At 43.1% G+C, this 26,140-nt stretch overlaps 1 protein-coding gene across 3 annotated transcripts in view; it reads right to left on the bottom strand.

The window, feature by feature from the left end:
* Positions 1 to 219: 219 nt before the first annotated feature.
* LOC129839981 (egl nine homolog 1-like) overlaps positions 220 to 26,140 on the bottom strand; it is a 45,896-nt gene continuing 19,975 nt past the window's right edge. The window contains exons 3-6 of one of the 3 annotated variants that reach the window (XR_008757140.1): positions 8,784 to 8,920; positions 8,299 to 8,366; positions 2,408 to 3,101; positions 220 to 1,949 (exon numbers count right to left, since the gene is read on the bottom strand). Coding sequence is in view for 2 of the 3 variants with exons in the window: in XM_055907742.1 (XP_055763717.1) it covers positions 1,894 to 1,949; positions 8,257 to 8,366; positions 8,784 to 8,920 (303 nt within the window). In the remaining variant the exon portion in view is untranslated. Of the gene's footprint in view, positions 1,950 to 2,407; positions 3,102 to 8,256; positions 8,367 to 8,783; positions 8,921 to 26,140 lie in introns of all 3 variants that reach the window. The other 2 variants (XM_055907742.1, XM_055907743.1) reach the window with 2 other exon arrangements.

Raw genomic sequence — 26,140 nt, 5'->3', positions numbered from 1 at the left:
ATTCAACCTCTCTCTAACAGCTCTGTACAGCGACTGTCATTTGTCGTTACGTAAACAGTGTTGGCAGAGCCGTCATCAACATTTAGTTGGGGAGTTTCCTCCATATTCCTTGCACCTATTTTATTCCTTCATACATTTGTAGGGACTAGAAAAAGGTCCTTGGCTTTCCTGTGGATGTAATGTGAGACATGGCCTGGGAAGAGAAGCTCCTGACGAGACTCTGCAATGAAGGGATATATTCAGACATGGGTGAAAAAAAGTATATTTCAGCTGTGCTTGATTGAGCTTGCCCTTTACAATGGAACCAATCGAAACGTCTGTAATTACATACTGGAATTTATATTTTAAAGTTGATGCAAACAACACATACATACATTGTTCTCTAAATGTTGTCTTATTTACTTGTCAACTGATTTATTGATAAATGAATAGATCAATGACAAATAAATACAGTTTGAACAAAATCACATGCGAGGATTCTTTGGTATGTTTTAGGGTGGATGGAGAAATGGAAAACCTAATCAGTTACCCAACCCCACTGAATCAGAGATGTGCGGGGGGCTGCCTTAATCGACGTCAACGGCGCAGTTGTTGTTGGGTGTTATTGCCTTAGTCAAGGGCAGAAAGACAGATTTTTCCACCCCAGCTCTGGGATTCAAACCAGCGAGCGTTCAGATACTAGCCCAACACTCTTAACCGCTAGGATACCTGCCGCATTCAGTTAGGTCTGCCAATTCTCCTGTTGATAAACTCATTGGTCAGATGTGACCACATGATGGCGATGGTGTATAGCCAGAGAGAATAGTCATGACGGTATTATTACAGTCTCTCTCACTCACGTTCAACCTCGGCTCAGTGGTTAGAGAAGGAATCGCACACATTGCATACGTGCAGATACACACACACACGCGCTGTAATGATGAGACCATACAGCAGTAGACTCAAACTGCACTAACAAACCCCAACTTTTTACAAAAAATTCAACAGTTTTTGGTTTTTAAGACAAAGGTGATATTAACGTCTGCAACAACAGTTTTGCAACGGAAAACGAGCATGTCAGTTTCAGTCCATTTTCTTCTGTTTGGTGCCTAATGAACAAGACCCAGTTACCAAGCAATGAGTGCCAGGACACAAAACAGCCCCGCAGTCAATATAATATACCTGCAATGTGAAAATCACTACCGCAGTTTGCAAAAAATGTGAAAACTTCTATCTTATTCGAGTCAGTGCAGCTCAAGCTATTAATAGCCTTTTCACGCAACTAAGCCAAACCGGCCCAATACTAGTTGTACTGGTCTGGCGTGGTTACTCATCATCCTCATTTACTACTAGTGATGCAAAGGATCATGTGAAAAGAACGTATCCAAATTAGCGCAGTATGGTTTGAGTCAGCCCTATAGTGCGCCGCAACCTCCTGTCTAGGAACATCACGCACAGTCTTTTGTACCTTTTTTTTTTTTTATAACAGTGAGAGATCCATCCGATGGAGACCATGACAACCCGTCTGACATATGGGTATATCTTTCAGCACCCCAAAATTCACAACAATATTTGTTTGGGTTTCGGTTCACTTAATACATATTATTTTTCTCCATAGCTCATTTTTACACCGGTATTCTTCACATAATAAAGCCCAAAAATCAAAGCAACAAGCAAAAACAGAAACTTGGCAAATAATGATGATTCCTTGCAGTGCAATGACATCACATTCAGGGTCTGTGTGTGTCAACTTTGAATATTAAAGTTTAAAGAACGCGGACTAATCCAAGATGGTTTCTTTCGTCTCTCCTCTTCATCCCACCATCCTTTTTCCTTCCCTCTATCCCGCCATCCATCCCTCTTTCCCCATCTGTCCACAGCAGCAGCAGGTGATGGCAGGACGCTTCTCTCATATTAGCTCAGATCCGACGGCTTGTTCAATTCTACGTTTACTCCCTTTTCTCCTGCACCTTTAGGACGGAATAGAGAAGGAGGGTCAGCGGGAGAGTTATATTTTATTCAACCAGTTAAGAACAAATTCTTATTTCTAATGACTTCATATAAATGATTTTTTCTTCAAATCAAATTGTATTAGTCACATACAGTGAAATGCTGACTTACAAGCCCCAAACCAACAATTCAGTTTAAAAAATATGAATAAGAAAGAACAAGTAAATAAAGAGCAGCAGTAAAATAACAATAGTGAGACTATATACAGGGGGTACAGAGTCAATGTGCAGGGTAATATGTACAGGTACAGTGCCTTGCAAAAGTATTCATCCCCCTTGGTGTTTTTCCTATTTTGTTGCATTACAACCTGTAATTTAAATACATTTGCATTTCATGTATTGGACATACACAAAATAGTCCAAATTGGTGAAGTGAAATGAAAAGAAAACAGGAAAGTGGTGCATGCATATTGATTCACCTCCTTTGCTATGAAGCCCCTAAATAAGAGCTGGTTGTAACGGTTCTCGTGGGCTGAAGGAAGAGTGGACCAAGGTGCAGCGTTTAAAGTGTTCATGATTTCATCCAAAAAAACAAATCGAACAAAAACAACAAACAGGAGAACGAAAGCGAAACAGTTCTGTCTGGTGCAGACACAAAACAGAAAACAACTACCCACAAAACACAGGTGGAAAAAAGGCTACCTAAGTATGGTCCTCAATCAGAGACAACGATAGACAGCCTTCAGACGTCACATAGTTAGTTAAATAAAGTCCACCTGTGTACAATCTAAGTGTAACATGATCTCAGTATTTATACAGTCGTGGCCAAAAGTTTTGAATGACACAAATATAAATTTTCACAAAGTCTGCATGATGGCAATTTGCATATATTCCAGAATGTTATGAAGAGTGATCAGATGAATTGCAATTAATTGCAAAGTCCCTCTTTGCCATGCAAATGAACTGAATCCCAAAAAAACATTTCCATTGCATTTCAGCCATGCCGACATCATGTCAGTGATTCTCTCATTAAATTAACACAGGTGTGAGTGTTGACGATAACAAGGCTGGAGATCACCCTGTCATGCTGATTGAGTTCGAATAACAGACTGGAAGCTTCAAAAGGAGGATGGTGCTTGGAATCATTGTTCTTCCTCTGTCAACCATGGTTACCTGCAAGGAAACACGTGCCATCGTCATTGCTTTGCACAAAAAGGGCTTCACAGATATTGCTGCCAGTAAGATTGCATCTAAATCAACCATTTATCGGATAATCAAGAACTTCAAGGAGAGCGGTTCAAATGTTGTGAAGAAGGCTTCAGTGCGCTCAAGAAAGTCCAGCAAGCGCCAAGACCGTCTCCTAAAGTTGATCCAGCTGCGGGATCGGGGCACCACCAGTTCAGAGCTTGCTCAGGAATGGCAGCAGGCAGGTGTGAGTGCATCTGCACGCACAGTGAGGCAAATCATTTTGGAGGATGGCCTGGTGTCAAGAAGGGCAGCAAAGAAGCCACTTCTCTCCAGGAAAAACATCCGGGACAGACTGATATTCTGCAAAAGGTACAGGGATTGGACTGCTGAGGACTGGGGTAAAGTCATTTTCTCTGATGAATTTCCTTTCCGATTGTTTGGGGCATCCGGAAAAAAGCTTGTCTAGAGAAGACAAGGTGAGCGCTACCATCAGTCCTGTGTCATGCCAACAGTAAAGCATCCTGAGACCATTCATGTGTGGGGTTGCTTCTCAGCCAAGGGAGTGGGCTCACTCACAATTTTCCCTAAGAACACAGCCATGAATAAAGAATGGTACCAACACATCCTCCGAGAGCAACTTCTCTCAACCATCCAGAAACAGTTTAGTGACGAACAATGCATTTTCCAGCATGATGGAGCACCTTGCCATAAGGCAAAAGTGATAACTAAGTTGCTCGGGGAACAAAACATCGATATTTTGGGTCCATGGGCAGGAAACTCCCCAGAACTTAAATCCCAGTGAGAACTTGTTGTCAAGCCTCAAGAGGTGTGTGGACAAACATAAACCCACAAATCTGACAAACTCCAAGCATTGATTATGCAAGAATGGGCTGCCATCAGTCAGGATGCGGCCCAGAAGTTAATTGAGAGCATGCCAGGACAGATTGCAGAGGTCTTGAAAAAGAAGGGTCAACAGTGCAAATATTGACTCTTTGCATCAACTTCATGTAATAAAATAAAAGCCTTTGACACTTATGAAATGCATGTAATTATACTTCAGTTTTCCATAGTAACATCTGACAAAAATATCTAAAGACACTGAGGCAGCAGACTTTGTGAAAATTAATATTTGTGTCATTTTCAAAACTTTTGGCCACGACTGTACACCTGTTCTGAAAGGCCCCAGAGGTTTGCAACACCATTAAGCAAGGGGCACCACCAAGCAAACGGCACCATGAAGACCAAGGAGCTCTCCAAACAGGTCAGGGACAAAGTTGTGGAGAAGTACAGATCAGGGTTGGGTTAAAAAAAATTGAACATCCCACGGAGCACCATTAAATCCATTATAAAAAATTGAAAAAATATGGCACCACAACAAACCTGCCAAGAGAGGGCTGCCTACCAAAACTCACGGACCAGGCAAGGAGGGCATTAAAACTTCTTTGGGACAGGGGGGCAGTGGATAAAAAGGTGCCCAGAGTAAACTGCCTGCTACTCAGTCCTTAAAGCTAGAATATGCATGGGACTGAGCACGCACCCCTGAGGGGCCCCTGTGTTGAGGATCAGCGTGGTGATCACCCTATAGGGAGGAAGTCAGAGACCTGTCCACGCTGATCCTCAACACAGGGGCCCCTCAGGGGTGCGTGCTCAGTCTCCTCCTGTACTCCCTGTTCACACATGACTGCACAGCCAAGCACGACTCCAACACCATCATTAATGGTGTTGAACGCTGAGCTGTAGTCAATGAATAGCATTCTCACATAGGTGTTCCTTTTGTTCAGGTGGGAAAGGGCAATGTGGAGTGCAATAAAGATTGCATCATCTGTGGATCTGTTAGGGTGGTATGCAAATTGGAGTGGGTATAGGGTTTCTGGGATAATGGTGTTGATGTGAGCCATGACCAGCCTTTCAAAGCACTTCATGGCTACAGACGTGAGTGTTACGGGTCGGTAGTCATTTAGGCAGGTTACCTTAGTGTTCTTGGGAACAGTAACTATGGTGGTCTGCTTAAAACAGGTTGGTATTACAGACTCGGACAGGGAGAGGTTGAAAATGTCAGTGAGGGTGCCTCCCGGGTGGCGCAGTGGTCTAGGGCACTGCATCGCAGTGCTAACTGCGCCACCAGAGTCTCTGGGTTCGCCCCCAGGCTCTGTCGCAGCCGGCCGCGACCGGGAGGTCCGTGGGGCGACGCACAATTGGGCAAGCGTCGTCCGGGTTAGGGAGGGTTTGGCTGGTAGGGATTTCCTTGTCTCATCGCGCTCCAGCGACTCCTGTGGCGGGCTGGGCGCAGTGCGCGCTAACCAAGGGGGCCAGGTGCACGGTGTTTCCTCCGACACATTGGTGCGGCTGGCCTCCGGGTTGGAGGCGCGCTGTGTTAAAGAAGCAGTGCGGCTTGGTTGGGTTGTGCCTCGGAGGACGCATGGCTTTCGACCTTCGTCTCTCCCGAGCCCGTACGGGAGTTGTAGCGATGAGACAAGATAGTAATTACTAGCGATTGGATACCACGAAAATTGGGGAGAAAAGGGGATAAAATTTAAAAAATCAAAATCAAAAATGGCAGTGAAGACACTTGCTAGTTGGTGAGCGCATGCTCGCAGTACACGTCCTGGTAATCCATCTGGCCTTGTGAATGTTGACCTGTTTGAAGGTCTTACTCACATCGGCTGCGGAGAGCGAGATCACACAGTCGTCCGGAACAGCTGATTCTCTCATGCATGTTTCAGTGTTATTTGCCTCGATGCGAGCATAGAAATAGTTTAGCTCGTCTGGTAGGCTCGTGTCACTGGGCAGCTCTCGGCTCTGCTTCCTTTTGTAGTCTGTAATGGTTTGCAAGCCCTGCCACATTCGACGAGCATCAGAGCTGGTGTAATACGATTCGATCTTAGTTCTGTATTGATGCTTTGCCTGTTTGATGGTTCGTCGGAGGGCATAGCGGAATTTCTTATAAGCTTCCGGGTTAAAGTCCCGCTCCTTGAAAGCGGCAGCTCTAGCCTTTAGTTCAGTGCGGATGTTGCCTGTACTCCATGGCTTCGGGTTGGGGTATGTTGGGGTGGTTGGGGAATGTACAGACACTGTGGGGACGATGTCATCGATGCACTTATTAATGAAGCCAATGACTGATGTGGTGTAGTCCATCGGAAGAATCCCGGAACATATTCCAGTCTGTGCTAGCAAAACAGTCCTGTAGCTTAGCATCTGCTTCCTCTAACCATTTTTTTATTGACCGAGTCACTGGTGCTTCCTGCTTTAATTTTTGCTTGTAAGCAGGAATCAAGAGGATAGAATTATGGTCAAATTTGCCAAATGGAGGGCGAGGGAGAGCTATGTACACGTCTCTGTGTGTGGAGTAAAGGTGGTCTAGAGTTTTTCCCCTCTGCTTGCACATTTAACATGCTGATAGAAATTTGGTATAACGGATTTAAGTTTCCCTGCATTAATTAATAGGGGGCGCTGTTTTCACTTTGGAAAAAAATCGTGCCCAAATTAAACGGCCTCGTACTCTGTTCTAGATCATACAATATGCATATTATTCTTACTATTGGATAGAAAACACTCTGAAGTTTATAAAACTGTTTGAATTATATCTGTGAGTAAAACAGAACTCATTTGGCAGCAAATTTCCAAACGGGAAGTGAAAATTCTGAAAATAGGGCTCTGTGTCAGGGCCTGCCTATTCAACTGGCTTATATTTATGGATCTGTATGCACTTCATACGCCTTCCACTAGATGTCAACAGGCAGTAGAAGGTTGAATGGGGTGTCTAGCTTGATGTGAGGCCGAATGAGAGCTTTTGGAGTGACAGGTCCGCCCTATTGGCAGTATTCAGCTGCGCACAAGGGAACACGACATTGTCTTCTGAAATGCGTTAAGTATACACAACGAAATGCTCAGGCTCTGATTTGATTGGATACATATGAGAAAAACATCATAAAGTAGGATTTTCAACCGAGTTTGACCAGTTTATTCAAAGTTTATTGGGAATTTTGGAATTTTCCGTTCCAGGCGCAACTATTTCTTGGACATGTGCCCTCCACATGACTAGCCAAAGTTGCTAATTCGACAGAAGAAATGGACATTCTAAAACCAAACAACGATTTATTCTGGAACTAGGACTCCTTGCACAACATTCTGATGGAAGATCATCAAAAGTAAGAGAATATTTATGATGTTATTCGTATTTTTGTGGTGTATGTTGGCTCCAACAAGGCGGAGAATATGTGAGCGCTGTCTCACAATATTGCATGCTGTATGTTGTACTAAAGTTATTTTTAAAAATCTAACACAGCGGTTGCATTAAGAACCAGTGTATCTTTCATTTGCTGCACAACATGTATTTTTAGTAAAGTATATGATGCGTTTTTTGGTTAGATAACGTGACTGTCCAAAATATCTCCGGACAATTTGGTGCATTATGGCTACGTATTCACAATGTAAAACCAGGATTTGTAGCTCTAAATATGCACATTTTCGAACAAAACATAAATGTATTGTATAACATGATGTTATAAGACTGTCATCTGATGAAGTTGTCCAAAGGTTAGTGATTAATTTGATCTCTATTTGTGGGTTTTGTGAAAGCTATCTTTACGGTGAATAAATGGCGCTGTGTGTTTAGCTATTGTGGTGAGCTAATATAAATATATATTGTGTTTTCGCTGTAAAACACTTAAAAAATCGGAAATATTGGCTGGATTCACAAGATGTTTATCTTTCATTTGGGCCTGTTCCCGGGAAAGCAGTATGTCCTTCACGTGGGCTCGTCGGACTCGTTAAAGGAAAAAGCTTCTGACAGTTAGTGGTCAGTAATCGCTGATCTAATGTCCAGAAGTTATTGTCGGTCATAAGAGACGGTAGCAGCAACATTATGTACAGAATAAGTAAACAAATATGTTACAAACAACACAAAAAAACAGACAAAAAATATGTTCTTATGATGATCACATTGACCCTGTATTCATAAAGTGTCTCAGTCTCACATTGCTGATCTAGGATCAAGTGCTGGTCTAGTCTCACATTGCTGATCTAGGATCACATTGCTGATCTAGGATCAAGTGCTGATCTAGTCTCACATAGCTGATCTAGAATCATCTTATTTATTATGATCCAAAAGGCAAAACCAATCCTAGATCAACACTCTTACTTTGAGATGTTTTATGAATACGTGCCCAGGACTCCATCTTACTTGTTAGATATTTCTCCTTGGCCCGAGCTCGTTCATCGGCATCAAAATACCACACTGTTATGGCATACCTGGACAGCGAGTGAGACAACGGAAACAGAGAGGTCAACTAACATACAATTATTCACATAATAGGTATACATACTAACACCAACACTACCATTTGTCATGGTCCAACTATTCTAACACTATTGAGCATTTTCCAATATATTAAAGCTGGATATTGTTGTTGGTGGTGTTGCTTAATGTGGTAACACTTTACAATAATGTCTGATCATGGCATGCATTAACCTAATGTAAACTGTCACAATTCACGCTCCAGCCAACTTCTCAAAATGGCCTGTGACGGATGCTTTACTTAAATGCCATTACAATAAGCAACACAAAACAGGAGGTTTGGGATTGTGATGGAAGACAAGCAGACAACCCTGGGTCCAAGGTCAGGAGTATGACATTTTCTCTGGGGTCAAAAGGTCAGATCACCCTACCTGGTGTGGTATGCCGGCTGCACCTCATGGGGGTTCCGCCGGTCCGACCAGAAGAAGAGCAGGCGGTCGAACTTGGGTTCGATGTCGACGAATTGCGCCTTGGCCTCTGGGAAAATCCTCAGGATTCCTCCGTGTTTCTATGAGACAACAATAAATTATCCAAATGTATCCAATTTCCGCTCTGGAGAACAATAATGAATTCATTCATTCAGAAATTAAGTCCAAATGTAATAAAAATGTATTCTCCCATTTCGATTTGTCAAAGAACATAGAACCAATCCCCTCATAAAACTGCAAATGATGTGAATAGAAAGAAAAATCACATTGAATAAGAAGTTTTAAAAACACCTTTAACCTCTCTGGGATATGTGGGACGCTACATACAAGTATTATAAACCATTTTAAAGATAAACTTCTTGTAAATCCAGCCAGTGTCCGATTTCAAATAGGCTTTACGGAGAAAGCACACCAAACGATTGTTAGGTCAGCACCTATTCACAGAAAACCATACAGCCATTTTCCAGCCAAGGAGAGGGCTCACAAAAGTCAGAAATAGCGATTAAATGAATCACTAACCTTTGATGATCTTCATCAGATGGCACTCAAAGGAGTCCATGTTACACAATAAATGTGTGTTTCGTTCGATAAAGTTAATCTTTATGTCCAAAAACCTCATTTGAAATTGGTGTGTTATGTTCAGAAATGAATTGTCTGAAACAAACATCCGGTGAAAGTGCAGAGAGCCACATCAAATTACAGAAATACTCATAATGAATATTGATAAATGATACAAGTGTTATGCATGGAATTACAGATAAACTTCTCCTTAATGCAACCGCTGTGTCAGATTTCAAGAAGGCTTTACGGCGAAAGCACACCTTGCGATTATGTTAGGTCAGCACCTAGCCATAGAAAAACATACAGCCATTTTCCAAAGAAGGAGAAGTGTCACAAATCATAAATAGTGTTATAAATATTCACTTACCTTTGATGATCTTCATCGGAATGCACTCCCAGGAATCCCAGTTCAACAATAAATGTGTTTGTTTTGTTCGATATAGTCCATCATTTATGTCCAAATACCTCCTTTTTGTTCAAGTGTTTAGCCCAGTAACCAAATGCTCAATGCGCGATCGCTTAGTTCAGACGAAAAGTCAAAAAAGTTATATTACAGTTCGTAGAAACATGTCAAACGATGTATGATTCAATCTTTAGGATGTTTTTATCATAAATCTTCAATAATGTTTCAACCGGACAATTCCTTTGTCTTTAGAAAGGAAAAGGAACGCAGCTAACTCTCACGGGCGCACGCCTGACTGAGCTCATGGCATTCTGCCAGACACCTGACTCAAACAGCTCTTATTCACAGTAGAAGCCTGAAACAAGGTTCTAAAGACTGTTGTCATCTAGTGGAAGCCTTAGGAAGTGCAATATGACCCAATAGACACTGTATATTCGATAGGCAATGACTTGAAAAACTACAAACCTCAGATTTCCCACTTCCTGGTTGGATTTTTTCTCAAGTTTTTGCCTGCCATATGAGTTCTGTTATACTCACAGACATCATTCAAACAGTTTTAGTATGTATTTTTAATCTCATTTTTCCATCTACAGACTGAACATACTCTCCTGCAACCCGTCTCACCCAATGCGGTATGGATCTGCTATTTTTTATACTTTAGAACCGTAACCCCCTTCAAGCTAGCCAGCTAGTAGTCAGTTAGACATCACCGTTAACTGGGACATCTGCCAGCTTCAGCCCTTTCAACTCCTGCCAGCCTGCACAACGCGATATCAACCCAGAGCATATCGGACTGCTTTTCTCTACCATATCTCCGGATTCCTACCGCAAGCTCTGAACCTTTACTCTGGATCATCGCAGTTAGCCGAGTGGCTACTCCTGGCTAACGTCTCTGTCACGAAGCAAGCACCAGTTAGACTGGAGCTAGTCTCGAATCTAGGCCGTCTTCCGGCTAGCCGCTAGATCTATCAAGAATTCCTGGACTTCATTTACCTCTTTTTCCAATTGGCCTGGACCCTTTGCTGCCGACACGGAGCCCCGCCGATCCATCATGACTGGTCTACCGACGTAACCGTCCGAGGGGGTTTCTGTCCCATAGCAAGCACCAGTTAGTCTCGAGCTAGGCCCATCTCCTGGCTAGCCTGAAGAAATCCATCAGATAATCCCTGGGCTTCAATGCCAATTGGCTTGAACCCTTTGCTGCAGACACGGAGCCCCGCCGATCCATCACGACTGGTCTGCCGACGTAACCGCGCAAGGGGGTTTCAACAGGCTTCCCCGTTGCGACGTCCCCCTGAGGCCCATCTGCTAGCCTGCTGCTAGCCCCGGTCTGCTAGCTGTCTGAATCTACGTGCCTACAGCTCGCCTAGCTACTCACTGGACCCTATGATTTCTTGGCTACACATGCCTCTCCCTAATGTCAATATGCCTTGTCCCTTGCTGTTTTGGTTAGTAATTGTCTTATGTCACTGTAGAGCCTCCAGCCCGGCTCAATATGCCTTAGCTAGCCCTGTTGTTCCACCCCCCCACACATGCGGTGACAGCACCTGGCTTAAATAGTGCTTCTAGAGACATAACCGCTCTCATCGTCACTCAATGCCTAGGCTTACCTCCACTGTACTCACATCGTACCATACCTTTGTCTGTACATTATGCCTTGAATCCATCATTCCGTGCCCAGAAACATGTCCCCTTTACTCTCTGTTCCAAACGCACTAGACGACAAGTTATTTTAGCCTTCAGCCGTACTCTTATCCTACTCCTCCTCTGGTGATGTAGAGGTTAACCCAGGCCCTGCAGCCCCCAGCATCAATCCCATTCCCCAGGCACTCTCATTTGTTGACTTCTGTAACCGTAAAAGCGTTGGTTACATGCATGTTAACATTAGAAGCCTCCTCCCTAAGTTTGCTTCATTCACTTCTTTAGCACACTCTGCCAACCCGGATGTCCTAGCCGTGTCTGAATCCTGGTTTAGGAAGGCCACCAAAAATCCTGAAATTTACATCCCTAACTATAACATTTTCCGACAAGATAGAACTTCCAAAGAGGGCGGAGTTGCAATCTACTGCAGAGATAGCCCGCAGAGTTCTGTCATACTATCCAGGTCTGTGCCCAAACAATTTGAGCTTCTGCTTTTAAAAATCCACCTTTCCAGAAACAAGTCTCTCACCGTTGACGCTTGTTATAGACCCTCTTCAGCCCCCAGCTGTGCCCTGGACACCATATGTGAATTGATTGCCCCCATCTATCTTCAGAGTTTGTACTGTTAGGCGACCTAAACTGGGATATGATTAACACCCCGGCTGTCCTACAATCTAAACTAGATTCCCTCAATCTCACACAAATTATCAAGGAACACACCAGGTACAACCTAAAATCCATAACCATAGGCACCCTCTTAGATATCATCCTGACCACCTTGCCCTCTAAATACACCGCTGCTGTCTTCAACCAGGATCTCAGTGATCACTGCCTCATTGCCTGCATGCATAATGGGTCCGCGGTCAAACGACCACCCCTCATCACTGTCAAACAACTACCTCTTCCCTACTGTATTTATTTATTTATTTAGCTCCTTTGCACCCCATTATTTCTACTTTGCACATTCTTCCACTGCAAATCTACCATTCCAGTGTTTTACTAAGTCACCATGGCCTTTTTTTGCCTTTACCTCCCTTATCTCACCTCCTTTGCTCACATTGTATATAGACTTATTCTTCTACTGTATTATTTACTGTATGTTTGTTTTACTCCATGTGTAACTCTGTTGTTGTATGTGTTGAACTGCTTTGCTTTATCTTGGCCAGGTCGCAATTGTAAATGAGAACTTCTCTCAACTTGCCTACCTCTGGTTAAATAAAGGTGAAAATAATTAAATAATTAAACGCTCCCTAAAACACTTCAGCAAGCAGGCCGTTCTAACCGACCTGGCCCGGGTATCCTGGAAGGATATTGACCTCATCCCGTTAGTAGAGGATGCCTGGTTGCTCTTCAAAAGTGCTTTCCTCTATCTTAAATAAGCATGCCCCATTCAAAAAATGTAGAACTAAGAACAGATATAGCCCTTGGTTCACCCCAAACTTGACTGGGCTTGACCAGCACAAAAAACATCCTGTGGCGTTCTGCATTAGCCTCGAATAGCTCCCATGATATGCAACTCTTCAGGGAAGTCAGCAACCAATATACTCAGTCAGTTAGGAAAGCTAAGGCTAGCTTTTTCAAACAAAAATTTGCTTCCGGTAGCACTAATTTCAAAAGGTTTTGGAACACTGTAAAGTCCATGGAGAATAAGAGCACCAGCTGCCCACTGCACTGAGCATGGGAAACACTGTCACGACCGATAAATCTACGATAATTGATCATTTCAATAAGCATTTTACCACGGCTGGCCATGCTTTCCACCTGGCTAACCCTACCCCGGCCAACACCTCAGCAGCCCCTGCAGCAACACCCCCCCCCCGCTTCTCCTTCACCCACATCCAAACAGCTGATGTTCTGAAAGAGCTGCAAAATCTGGATCCATACAAATCTGGACCCTCTGTTTCTAAAATTATCCGCAACCCCTTTTACTAGCCTTTTCAACCTCCCTTTCGTTATCGTCTGAGATCCCCAAAGATTGGAAAGCTGCCGCGGTCATCCCCCTCTTCATCTTAGACCCAAACTGTTATAAACCTATATCCATCCTGCCCTGCCTTTCTAAAATCTTTAAAAGCAAAGTTAATAAACAGATCACCATTTCGAATCCCACCGTACCTTCTCCACTATGCAATCTGGTTTCGGAGCTGGTCATGGGTGCACCTCAGCCACGCTCAAAGGTCCTAAACGATATCATAACCGCCATCGATAAAAGACAGTACTGTGCAGCCGTCTTCATTGACCTGGCCAAGGCTTTCGACTCTGTCAATCACCACATTCTTATTGGCAGACTCAATAGCCTTGCTCACCAACTACTTCTCAGATAGAGTTCAGTGTGTCAAAACGGAGGGCCTGTTGTACTCTGGCAGTCTCTATGGGGGTGCCACAGGGCTAAATACATGGGCCGACTCTTTTCTCTGTATATATCAATGATGTTGCTCTTGCTGCTGGTGATTCTCTGATCGACCTTTACGCAGACGACACCATTCTGTATACATTTGGCCATTCTTTGAACACTGTGCTAACAAACCTCCAAACAAGCTTCAACGCCATACAACACTCCTTCCGTGGCCTCCAACTGCTTTTAAAAGTGCATAATCTTCAATCGATTGCTACCCGCACCCTCTCGCCCTACTAGCATCACTACTCTGGACGGTTCTGACCTAGAATAAATGGACAACTACAAATACCTATGTGTCTGGTTAGACTGTAAACTCTCCTTCCAGACTCACATTAAGCATCTCCAATCCAAATTTAAATCTAGAATCTGCTTCCTATTGTGCAACAAAGCGTTCACTCATGCCACCAAACATTCCCTCGTAAAACTGACTATCCTACCGATCCTTGACTTCGGTGATGTCATTTACAAATTAGCCTCCAACACTCTACTCAGACTACATCCAGTTTTCTATCACAGTGCCATCTGTTTTATCACCAAAGCCCCACCCCATATACTATCCACCACTGCGACCTCTATGCTCTCGTTGGCTGGCCCTCACTACATATCTGTCGCCAAACACACTGACTCCAGGTCATCTATAAGTCTTTGCTAAGTAAAGCCCCGCCTTATCTCAGCTCACTGGTCACATTTACATTTACATTTACATTACATTTACATTTAAGTCATTTAGCAGACGCTCTTATCCAGAGCGACTTACAAATTGGTGCATTCACCTTATGATATCCAGTGGAACAACCACTTTACAATAGTGCATCTATATCTTTTAGGGGGGGGGGGGGTTAGAAGGATTACTTTATCCTATCCTAGGTATTCCTTAAAGAGGTGGGGTTTCAGGTGTCTCCGGAAGGTGGTGATTGACTCCGCTGACCTGGCGTCGTGAGGGAGTTTGTTCCACCATTGGGGTGCCAGAGCAGCGAACAGTTTTGACTGGGCTGAGCGGGAACTGTACTTCCTCAGAGGAAGGGAGGCGAGCAGGCCAGAGGTGGATGAACGCAGTGCCCTTGTTTGGGTGTAGGGCCTGATCAGAGCCTGAAGGTACGGAGGTGCCGTTCCCCTCACAGCTCCGTAGGCAAGCACCATGGTCTTGTAGCGGATGCGAGCTTCAACTGGAAGCCAGTGGAGAGAGTGGAGAAGCGGTGTTGACGTGAGAGCACTTGGGAAAGTTGAACACCAGACGGGTTGCAGCGTTCTGGATGAGTTGTAGGGGTTTAATGGCACAGGCAGGGAGCCCAGCCAACAGCGAGTTGCAGTAATCCAGACGGGAGATGACAAGTGCCTGGATTAGGACCTGCGCCGCTTCCTGCGTGAGGCAGGGTCGTACTCTGCGAATGTTGTAGAGCATGAACCTACAGGAACGGGTCACCGCCTTGATGTTAGTTGAGAACGACAGGGTGTTGTCCAGGATCACACCAAGGTTCTTAGCACTCTGGGAGGAGGACACAATGGAGTTGTCAACCGTGATGGCGAGATCATGGAACGGGCAGTCCTTCCCCGGGAGGAAGAGCAGCTCCGTCTTGCCGAGGTTCAGCTTGAGGTGGTGATCTGTCATCCACACTGATATGTCTGCCATGCAGAGATGCGATTCACCACCTGGTTATCAGAGGGGGGAAAGGAGAAGATTAATTGTGTGTCGTCTGCATAGCAATGATAGGAGAGACCATGTGAGGATATGACAGAGCCAAGTGACTTGGTGTATAGCGAGAATAGGAGAGGGCCTAGAACAGAGCCCTGGGGGACTCCAGTGGTGAGAGCACGTGGTGCGGAGACAGATTCTCGCCACGCCACCTGGTAGGAGCGACCTGTCAGGTAGGACGCAATCCAAGCGTGGGCCGGTCACCATAGCAACACCCACCCGTAGCACGCGCTCCAGCAGGTATTTTGCACTGGTCATCCCCAAAGCCAACACCTCCTTTGGCCGCCTTTTTTTTACAGTTCTCTGTTGCCAATGACTGGAACGAATTGCACAAATTTCTGAAGCTGGAGTCTTTTATCTCCCTCTCTAACTTTAAGCATGAGCAGCTTACCGATCACTGTACCTGTACACAGCACACCTGACTACCTCATCCCCATATTATTACTTACCCTCTTGCTGTTTTGCACCCCAGTATCTCTACTTGCACATCATCATCTGCACATATCACTCCAGTGCATTTCAGCCCTGCCACAAAAGGACCAGCTGACATCATGTCAGTGATTCTCTCGTTAACACAGGTGTGAGTGTTGACGAGGACAAGGCTGGAGATCACTCTGTCATGCTGATTGAGTTCGAATAACAGACAGGAAACTTCAAAAGGAGGGTGGTGCTTGGAACCATTGTTCTTCCTCTGTCAAACATGGTTACCTGCAAGGAAACACGTGCCATCCTCATTGATTTGCACAAAAAGGGCTTCACAGGCAAGGATATTGCTGCCAGTAAGATTGCACCTAAATCAACCATTTATCGGATCATCAACAACTTCAAGGAGAGCGGTTCAAATGTTGTGAAGAAGGCTTCAGGGTGCCCGGACCATCCTAAAGTTGATTCAGCTGCGGGATCGGGGCACCACCAGTACAGAGCTTGCTCAGGAAGGGCAGCAGGCAGGTGTGAGTGCATCTACACGCACAGTGAGGCGAAGACTTTGGAGGATGGCCTGGTGTAAAGAAGGGCAGCAAAGAAGCCACCTCTCCAGGAAAAACATCAGGGACAGACTGATATTCTGCAAAAGGTACAGGCTGAGGACTGGGGTAAAGTAATTTTCTCTGTTGAATCCCCTTTCCGATTGTTTGGGGCATCCGTAAAAAAGCTTGTCCCAGAGAAGACAAGGTGAGCGCTACCATCAGTCCTGTGTCATGCCAACAGTAAAGCATCCTGAAACCATTCATGTGTGGGGTTGCTTCTCAGCCAAGGGAGTGGGCTCACTCACAATTTTCCCTAAGAACACAGCCATGAATAAAGAATGGTACCAACACATCCTCCGAGAGCAACTTCTCCCAACCATCCAGGAACAGTTTGGTGACGAACAATGCCTTTTCCAGCATGATGGAGTACCTTGCCATAAGGCAAAAGTGATAACTAAGTGGCTCGGGGAACAAAACATCGATATTTTGGGTCCATGGGCAGGAAACTCCCCAGACCTTAATCCCATTGAGAACTCCCCACAAATTCTGACAAAATCCAAGCATTGATTATATCAGGGTGGATTGCAGAGGTCTTGAAAAAGAAGGGTCAACACTGCAAATATTGACTCTTTGCATCAACTTCATGTAATTGTCAATAAAAGCCTTTGACACTTATGAAATGCTTGTAATTATACTTCAGTATTCCATAGTAACATCTGACAAAAATATCTAAAGACACTGAAGCAGCAAACGTTGTGTAAATTAACATTTGTGTCCTTCTCAAAACTTTTGGCCACGACTGTACATAGATTCTTAAAATGTTTGTGTTATTGACTGTACGTTTGTTTATATGTAACTCTGTGTTGTTGTTTTTGTCACACTGCTATGCTCGCAGTTGTAAATGAGAACTTGTTCTCAACTGGGCTACTCGGTGAAAAAAATAAAGGGCAAATGATACCACGTGCTTACATGATTGAAAATCAGTACCTTTATCACTTTGTTTACTTTATGTGATAATAGATTGGCTAACCAAATACTCTCCCTATTCATTGTTTAGGTATTTGTAAATCAGTGGTCTGTACTCTCTTGGTACCTCAACTTGTGTCCTCTTGGCTGTTTTCCTTCATAGTAATCCCAGCTATGCCTCCAATTTTGTTACCCACTATCAGCTTATAAAGTTAACTGAAAATGTGGAAGTACCGTAACTTATTTTTTATATGTACGAGGTAACAATCGGTCTACAACATGGTTTCTCCTCTTTGAGGCTGTTTTCACATTGAACTCTTGGATTAAAAAAAGCTAAATAACTCAGTTTTCTTTGTATTCACACTGCCCCTGCCTTTAAAATGAGGACTCAAATTTTGCCAGTTCACTTCACCTATTCTGTGATCCGAGTCCCCTTTGCATTGAAATTGATATGTTTCGAAAGGAACCAATAACTTTTTCTAACATTCACTCAATGCACACAGGGTTTTTACAAAGTGCAAGACAAGCCATTCCATCTGTTATCGGACAACCTACATACATATTGGAAGCTAATAGATTGCATTTAGTTAAAAGATTAGACAATAAATTTTATCAGAAGATACTATTAACATGTGCCTTCAGAAAGTATTCACACCCCTTGACATTTTCCACATTTTGTTGTGTTACAAAGAGGGATTAAAACGGATTTAATTGTCATTTTGTGTCAACGACCTACACAATATTACAGCTGTGAGTCTTTCTGGGTAAGTCTCTAAGAGCTTTCCACAGCTGGATTGTGCAACATTTGCCCATTATTCTTTTCAAAATGCTTAAAGCTCTGTCAAATTGGTTGTTGATCCTTGCTGGAAAACCATAGATTTTCAAGCAGATTTAAGTCAAAACTGTAACTCGGCCACTCAAGAACTTTCACTGTCTTCGTAAACAACTCCAGTGTAGATTTGGCCTTGTGTTTTAGGTATTGTCCTGCTGAAAGGTGAATACAATCTTCCAGTGTCTGGTGGAAAGCAGACTGAATCAGGATCTTACCTGTGCTTAGCTCCATTCCGTTTGTTTATTTATTCTGAAAAACTCCTCAGTCTTTAACGATTACAAGCATACCCATAACATGATGCAGCCACCGCTATGCTCGAAAATATGGAGAGTGGTACTCAGTAACGTGTTGTATTGGATTTTTGATGAAGGACAAAAAGTTTGTTGCAAACAGGATGCTTTTTTTTTTTTTAAATGGTATTCTGTACAGCTTGTCTTCTTTCACTGTGTCAATTAGGTAAGTATTGTGGAGTAACTACAATGTTGTTGATCCATCCTCAGTTTTCTCCTATCACAGAGATTTGGTGAAATCCCTGAGTGGTTTCCTTCCTCTCCTGCAACTGAGTTAGGAAGCCTGTATCTTTATAGTGTATTGATAAAACTTCACCATGCTCAAAGGGATATTTTTACCCATCTACCTATAGGTGCCCTTCGTTGCAAGGCATTGGAAAACCTTCCTGGCCTTTGTGGTTGAATCTGTGTTTGAAATTCACTAATCGACTGAAGGGACATTACAGATAATTGTATGTGTGGGGTATAGAGATTAGGTATTCATTCAAAATGTTAAACACTGGGGTTGAATACTTATTGACTCACATTTCAACTTTTTATACATTTGCAAAAATGTTGACAAAACATGTGTCGGCCAGTGACAAAAAATCTACATTTGAAACATTTTTAATTCAGGCTGTAACAACAAAATGTGGAAAAAGTCAAGGGGTGTGAATACTCTCTGAAGGCACTGTAAATATTATAAGTAACAAAATAAAGAGCAAAGGAATAACTGCAGATTAAATAATGCTTTCATTCTTTATTGTACACCCAATGTAGGCTACTGCTCCCTTAAGAGCAAGAATTGATTTTGTACCCTATGTTGTGATTCTCACCAAATATGATGTTGAATAAACAGCTTATGAAGCTCTCTTAGCCTATAGATCACATATCGCAAACAAATCATCTTAACTAAAACAACCACAGATATTTTGGTTAGCTCAAACCTTTGATTAGTGGATTTATGTAGTGCAAGGGCAAAAACTAAAATATGCACCCCTTTGGGTCCCAAGGACCAGGATTAACACTGCTGCGGATGGAACAAACCAAGTCATGGTGTAATCTAACGTCTTACTATGTGCTCTGAAATAAACTGAACAAAAATATAATTGCAACATGTAAAGTGTTGGTTTCATGAGCCCACAAAATATCCCCGACATTTTCCATACGCACAAAAAAGCTTATTTCTCTCACATTTTGGCACACATTTGCTTACATCCCTGTTATTAGTGAGCATTTCTAATTTGCCAAAATAATCCACCAACCTGACAGGTGTGGCCATAGGCGGAAATCCCAGGGGGGACGGGGGGGACACGACCCCCCCATCTTGGGAAAAATATGATTTGTCCCCCCCAATATATCACTGTAAACATAACTATGTAATTTCAATAATATTAATAATACGCAATGAAAGCACTTGTGCTGATTATAGACACTTAATAGCGCATTTAAATTTCAAAAGATTGCAACCCCCCCCCCGCCCTTTGCCTCACAATGGTTTGATCCACTGCCAGTTCTTTAGCTGGCAAGGTAATAAAGGGTTCGTATCTACTGTCCGAAAGGGACATGTACGTAACTGACGTGAGGTTCATTCAGTCAATCCATAGCAGGTCCATAGCAATGTTATTTATTTATTTTTATGTTGGCAGGGTTCACACACTAGTTGAATTTGCAGAGCTAGCGCGCAAACTAAAGCAAACATTAACTATCAAGCTAGCTAGTACCTATTCCATTTATGTGGCGTCGTCAAAGATGGAATCTTTGCTATCGTCAGTTTATTCCAAGATCAGCATGCAGCTGTAGTGCTTCGACGTCCCTGTGATAAGGTTAGCAATAAACTGAAGTCCAAACTGAACAGAACAGAACTACACTCTCTTCTACCATTGTCTTAAATATATATAATGGTCTCGTTGCAAAAGATAAATTGTCGCTAGTGAACTTTTTTTATTTTATTTTATTTCACCTTTATTTAACCAGGTAGCAAAGATCATAGCAAACACACAGAAACGGAATTGGTGCTCGCTAGCTTTACAAATTCAGCTATTGCTGGAAGCCAGCCAATATGAAACAAACTATTTAAATTACAAAAGGTTGCAGCATGTGTTGTGTAAATGTGTGTGTGTGCAGCTAGGCCAGCCAGCCAGCCAGGTAGAAAAATGGCAGAAAAAAGTAAGAAGACGGACATCAGAGTATTTGTCAGTACACCAAAACGCATAGTAAGAACTCTAGTATCCTAATATCTCAAAGACTAGTTGATAAAATGTTCATAAGAAAGAAGTGAAATGCTAATGGAAATGTTTCACAATGATGTCATTAGGCAGAGCAGGCAACAGATGGCACACAGACAGCAGAGCTGGGGACAGATATGCAGGGGCAGATTGGCAGAGACAGGGAGTCTCAGGTAAGTTTGTTGAGTCTTTGTTTGGCAACATTATGAAAGGTTCTCAATTTTTTTGACTTGTAAAATAGGGACATAATTGGAAATTGCCATGGATACCCCCACTCTCAACTTAAACTGGTGACTAAACTAAGATTTGTTTACGGCAATGGTATTGCTGTTGTGATTAATTGTGTAGTTTTGGGTACCGGTAGTTAGGAGTACGGCAAACACCTTATTTATTTTCTAGGAGACAGACTGAGTCAGTTAGGGTGGTGAAAGGGAAAGAGCCAGGGAGAGAGACTTCAGAGGACAGTGTCACAGCCACGGCAGGACCAAGTGTCACCCTTGTTGCCAGCAGCACCAGTATAGGGGACAGTGGCACAGCATTGTCCAGTTACCACAGTGATGGCACAAAACCATATCAGCCACACCCACAATTTATAGAACCGCAAACTCTTGCCAACAGAGTGTTGACGTTTCAGGAGAGATGGTTTCGCGATTTCCCCTGGCTACATTATAACCCATCAATAAAAGGAGTGTTGTGTTTTCACTGTAGCCAAGGGTTTTCAAGCCAGCCATCTTTTGGCCAAAGAGCTGATGCTGCCTTCATTCGTGCAGGATTTAGGAACTGGAGAAAAGGCATTGAAAAATTCACAGCACATCAAAATTGCCAAACCCACCGCCACTTTGTAATTGTAACAGCACACCAGCTAAATCCAATCAGTGTCCAGTTATGTCCAGCGCGTGGGGTAAACAGCAGGATGACGCAAGGCATTGCTTGATGAAAATTGTTAGTTCGGTGCGGCATGTAGTAAGACAGGGACAAGCCTTTAGAGGCCACACGGATGACAGTGGGAATTTATACCAGATTTTGAAACTTAGGGCAGAAGAGGATGATCCCATTTTACTGAAGTGGTTAACAGAGCGTACCACAATGTACACAGGCCCAAAAGCACAGAATGAAATTCTGAACATCATGGCCAATAGTCATTCGAGGCATTGCAGCTGAGATTAGGTCTCTTCCGATTGTACAATTTTCATTAATTGTTGATGGTACTCAAGATGTCTCTGGTGCTGAACAGGAGAATGTCTGTCTGCGTTATGTTGACCATGACCTTGTCCCTCACGAGGAGTTTATTGGGCAATACAGGGTGTCGGAGACAACAGGCGAGGGCATTGCGAAAGTGCCAACGTGTTGTTGAGGAAACCCGCAAACATATGCTCGGTTCTTTTGTTCAGTAGTGTGTATAGCAGTGGTTCTCAACCTTTTTGGGGTACTGGAACCCCTGCATATTTTGAGGCAAGGCAGGCAAGGTTTTGAGCGGTCCTCAGGGACCTCCACCCCCTCTATATTATATGTAAACTTACTGGAAACCTTGTGGTACTGACTACATTCATTACACTTTTTTATTTCACGGACCCCTTGCAATTAGTCCATGGACCCCTGTTTGAGAACCCATGGTGTAATTGATAGTTGTTCTTTTGTTTAGTAGTTTTCAGTACACTTACAAATGATTTATTTCATGTTATTTTATTTAAAATGGCATACTTTGTGCGACATACTTGTCCATAGCTGCTGTTTGAAGAGTTGAGACACTGAAGGATATTTTGTTTGATTTATTTGGGTTTTTCATTGAAGTAGTTATTTTGCTTTTAGAACTGTACTTATTTTAAGCTTTTTGTTCTTGCAAAGATATTGTAGACTCAGGCCAGGTGCACATATTTAATGACTATATAAATGTATCAGAAAAAGTCAAATTAAAAGGTCAATTCAATACGGAGACCAACTTTGTGATGGTTCTCAATGGAGATTCTTTTAGATGTGATCACACCATGTTCATTGTATTTATGAAAACTACACCCATACAGTGTACAGTACCATTGTCACCTACTGACCTTTCTTGATATTGCTGGTTGTAAGTACGAATACCTGCATACATACTGGACTGGTAAGGAGCACTGCTATAACTATTATTAGTAGTAGAATTATAATGATTTAAACATTTGAACAAGTTGGGAAAACCCTTCAGTTAACTACTGTACCTATCAATTATCCAGTTGTAGGAATTATGGTTCCTCAATATACATTTAACAACGTATGCTATGTGTTACAGCACTACTTTTGGTGTCCCCCTCAGGAATTGCTCTTGAGAAAATTTAATGTAATTGTCCCCTCCAAGGTTGATCTCAGATTTTCGCCCCTGGGTGTGGCATATCAAGAAGCTGATTAAACAGCATGATCAGGTGCACCTTGTGCTGGGGACAATAAAAGTGCACTCTAAAATGTGTTGTTTTGTCGTTTTAGAGAATTTGGCAGCACATCCAACCGACCTCAGAACCGCAGACCACGTGTAACCACGCCAGCCCAGGACCTCCACCTGCAGGATCGTCTGAGACCAGCCACCCGGACAGCTGATGAAACTGTGGGTTTACACAACCGAAGAATTTCTGTCAGAAACCATCTCAATGAAGCTTATCTTTGTGCTTGTCGTCCTCACCAAGGTCTTGACCTGACTGCAGTTCGGCGTCGTAACCGACTTCATGGATGAATACCCGGTGTATGGTGTCGTGTGGGCGAGCGGTTTGCAGGCATAAGATAGGGACAACGAACACAATTGCATTTTATTGATTGCAATTTGAATGCACAGAGATACCGTGACAAGATCCTGAGTCCCAATGTCGTGCCATTCATCCACCGCCATATCACCTCATGTTTCAGCACAATAAAGCACGGCCCCATGTCACAAGGACCTGCACACAATTCCTGGAAACTGAAAATGTCCCAGTTTTACATGGACTGCATACTCACCAGCCATGTCACCCATTGAGCATGTTTGGGATGCTCTAGATCGACGTGTACGACAGTGTGTTCCAGTTCCCGCCAATATCCAGCAATTTCGCACAGCCATGGAAGAGGAGTGGGGCAACATTCCACAGGCCACAATCAACAGCCTGATTAACTCTATGCGAAGGAGATGTGTCACGCTGGATGATGCAAATGGTGATCAAACCAGATCCTGTCTGGTATTCTGATCCACTTCCTTCCTATCATGTGAAATCCATAGTTAGGGCCTCATTTATTTATTTAGATTGACTGATTTCCTTATATGAACTGTAACTCAGTCAAATCTTTGAAATTGTTGCATGTTGCGTTTATATTTTTCTTCAGTGTATTTGCAGCTATTAAGACCCACTGGAAGTATCTACCTCTTGGTAGAGTTCCTAATGTAGATCATTATAAAACAGGCTGTTTGGATCCTGGATGCTGATTGGTTGATATGTGGGACAACAACTCCAGCAATATACCATGACGTGTTAATTCCACTGTCCCGCAGCCCAGGCAGGAAATTCACAAACTTAATCTCCCTTGGGAAAAGATACTATTTGGTTTGCAACAGTTGTCTGCTTCTAAGTCTTGTGCAACAATGTATCATTTGACAAATGCTATCTCTCCTGTGTAGGCTATCTAGCCCAAGAACGAACGTGAACCTAATCATTTACCATGGAAAACCGTAAACACTCAGAATTCGATTCCATCGATCCTTCAAAAAGCTTTGATCCAGCGCAGTGTGGGATATTTATGAAATCCTTATTTATTGACGTTCTTGTCTCTCATCATCATTGAATGCTATCTACACGTCAACGATATGTTTAGCATAGCAACATCGAATGAATAGAATTAACGACTGGGCCAAAACATAACTCACGACCAGTTCTTCAATTCGTGTGCCATCAACGGAAAACGTCACTATTAACATCACCAACTAGCTTGGTTAGCTTGGACTCGACAACCCATAATTTGTTGCCTCTGTAGGCCTATTGGATATTTATTCAATCATTATTTATTGAGTCTCTTGTCTCTCATCATTGAATCTCTGCTAACTAGCTACATGCCAATGATTTGTTTAGCATACCAATGTTGAATGAATATAATTATTTGAATTAACGACTGGGTAAAAACATGAATGAGAAAATTGGGTAGCAATTTCAGAATGCAAAACCAAAATTACTTGTAATGAATATTTTTATAAATATGTTGGCAAACATTTTCTAAAAGCAATAATGCCCTCATATCCGGGAATTATCGTGTGACAACTCCCTCCAAGGGCTGTATCCCGGCCATTGGCTTCGCCTAGGGTCTCAGAACAGCCCTTGACGGGAGCTGTCTGACAATAATTCCCGGGTTCTCAGGTATTATTTTTTAAATAATTCCCAACCCCTGGTCCCCGAGTACCCCCAACAGCACACATTTTTGTTGTAGCCCTGGACAAACTCACCTGATTCAACTAATTGAGGGCTTGATGATTAGTTGACAAGTTGAATCAGGTGTGCTTGTCCGAGGGTACTGGATGTTGGAAACACTAATGATGCATCTATTGATAGAACCTCAGCTGCTATCAACTTCTCCAGCATTCCTCAAACATTCCATGGAGACCTCCAGCCATTCCATGTATGTGATATTCCAGAGCTAGCACACCTGATTTAACTCGTCAACTAATCATCAAGCCCTTGATTAGATTAATCAGGTGTGCTGGTTTAGGGCTACAACAAAATGTTCTGGGTGTCCGATGGTGAGGCATTTGCAAGTATACGGTCGTGCTCAGTAGGGCACACCATAGGAAAATTAAACAACAGCAAATTAAAATCTGTGTCCTTATTGGAAAAGTTAAGGTAGTTCCTTGTTTCACTCTGTTTTCTCCTTACTGAACATGACCCAGGTAAAATCTCTAAGTGATCCTAATTTCATAATTAGCTGCTAATCTTACACCAGGCCTGCAGGGCAGTGAGACTGACAGCTTCTCTTCTGTTGACACTTACTAGGACCTAGGCTGCAGCCCTACTATACGACCCCACTAGCGGATTCCAAACTGATAACTCCCCATCCCCTTATTCACGTCAATTCTTTCAGATCTGAGAGGGGTCAGCAAAAGCAAAGATCAGGGGGAAAGAGAAGGGAGGGCGCTATCGGATTAGAATTAAGGCCCACAACATCAGTGGGAGTGTGAGGGGACCTGCCTGCCTGTCATCCCCATTCCAGCATAGTTTCCACCTGCAATCCCAATGTTCTAGTGGTAGCCCTGGGGTTTGTTCTAGCAGTTACTGCCACTCCTTTTGGTGCATGAATGGTGCGTGGGACTGTGTGCATTATTTGTGCAATTACATGCAAATGTAATAGCAGTGAGTGCCCACATTAG

The sequence above is a fragment of the Salvelinus fontinalis genome, chromosome 40 (assembly GCF_029448725.1).
Source record: "Salvelinus fontinalis isolate EN_2023a chromosome 40, ASM2944872v1, whole genome shotgun sequence".
NCBI classification, from domain to species: Eukaryota; Metazoa; Chordata; class Actinopteri; order Salmoniformes; family Salmonidae; genus Salvelinus; species Salvelinus fontinalis.
The sequence above is the reverse complement of the archived record's forward strand: the minus strand, read 5'-3'. Positions and strand labels throughout refer to the sequence as shown.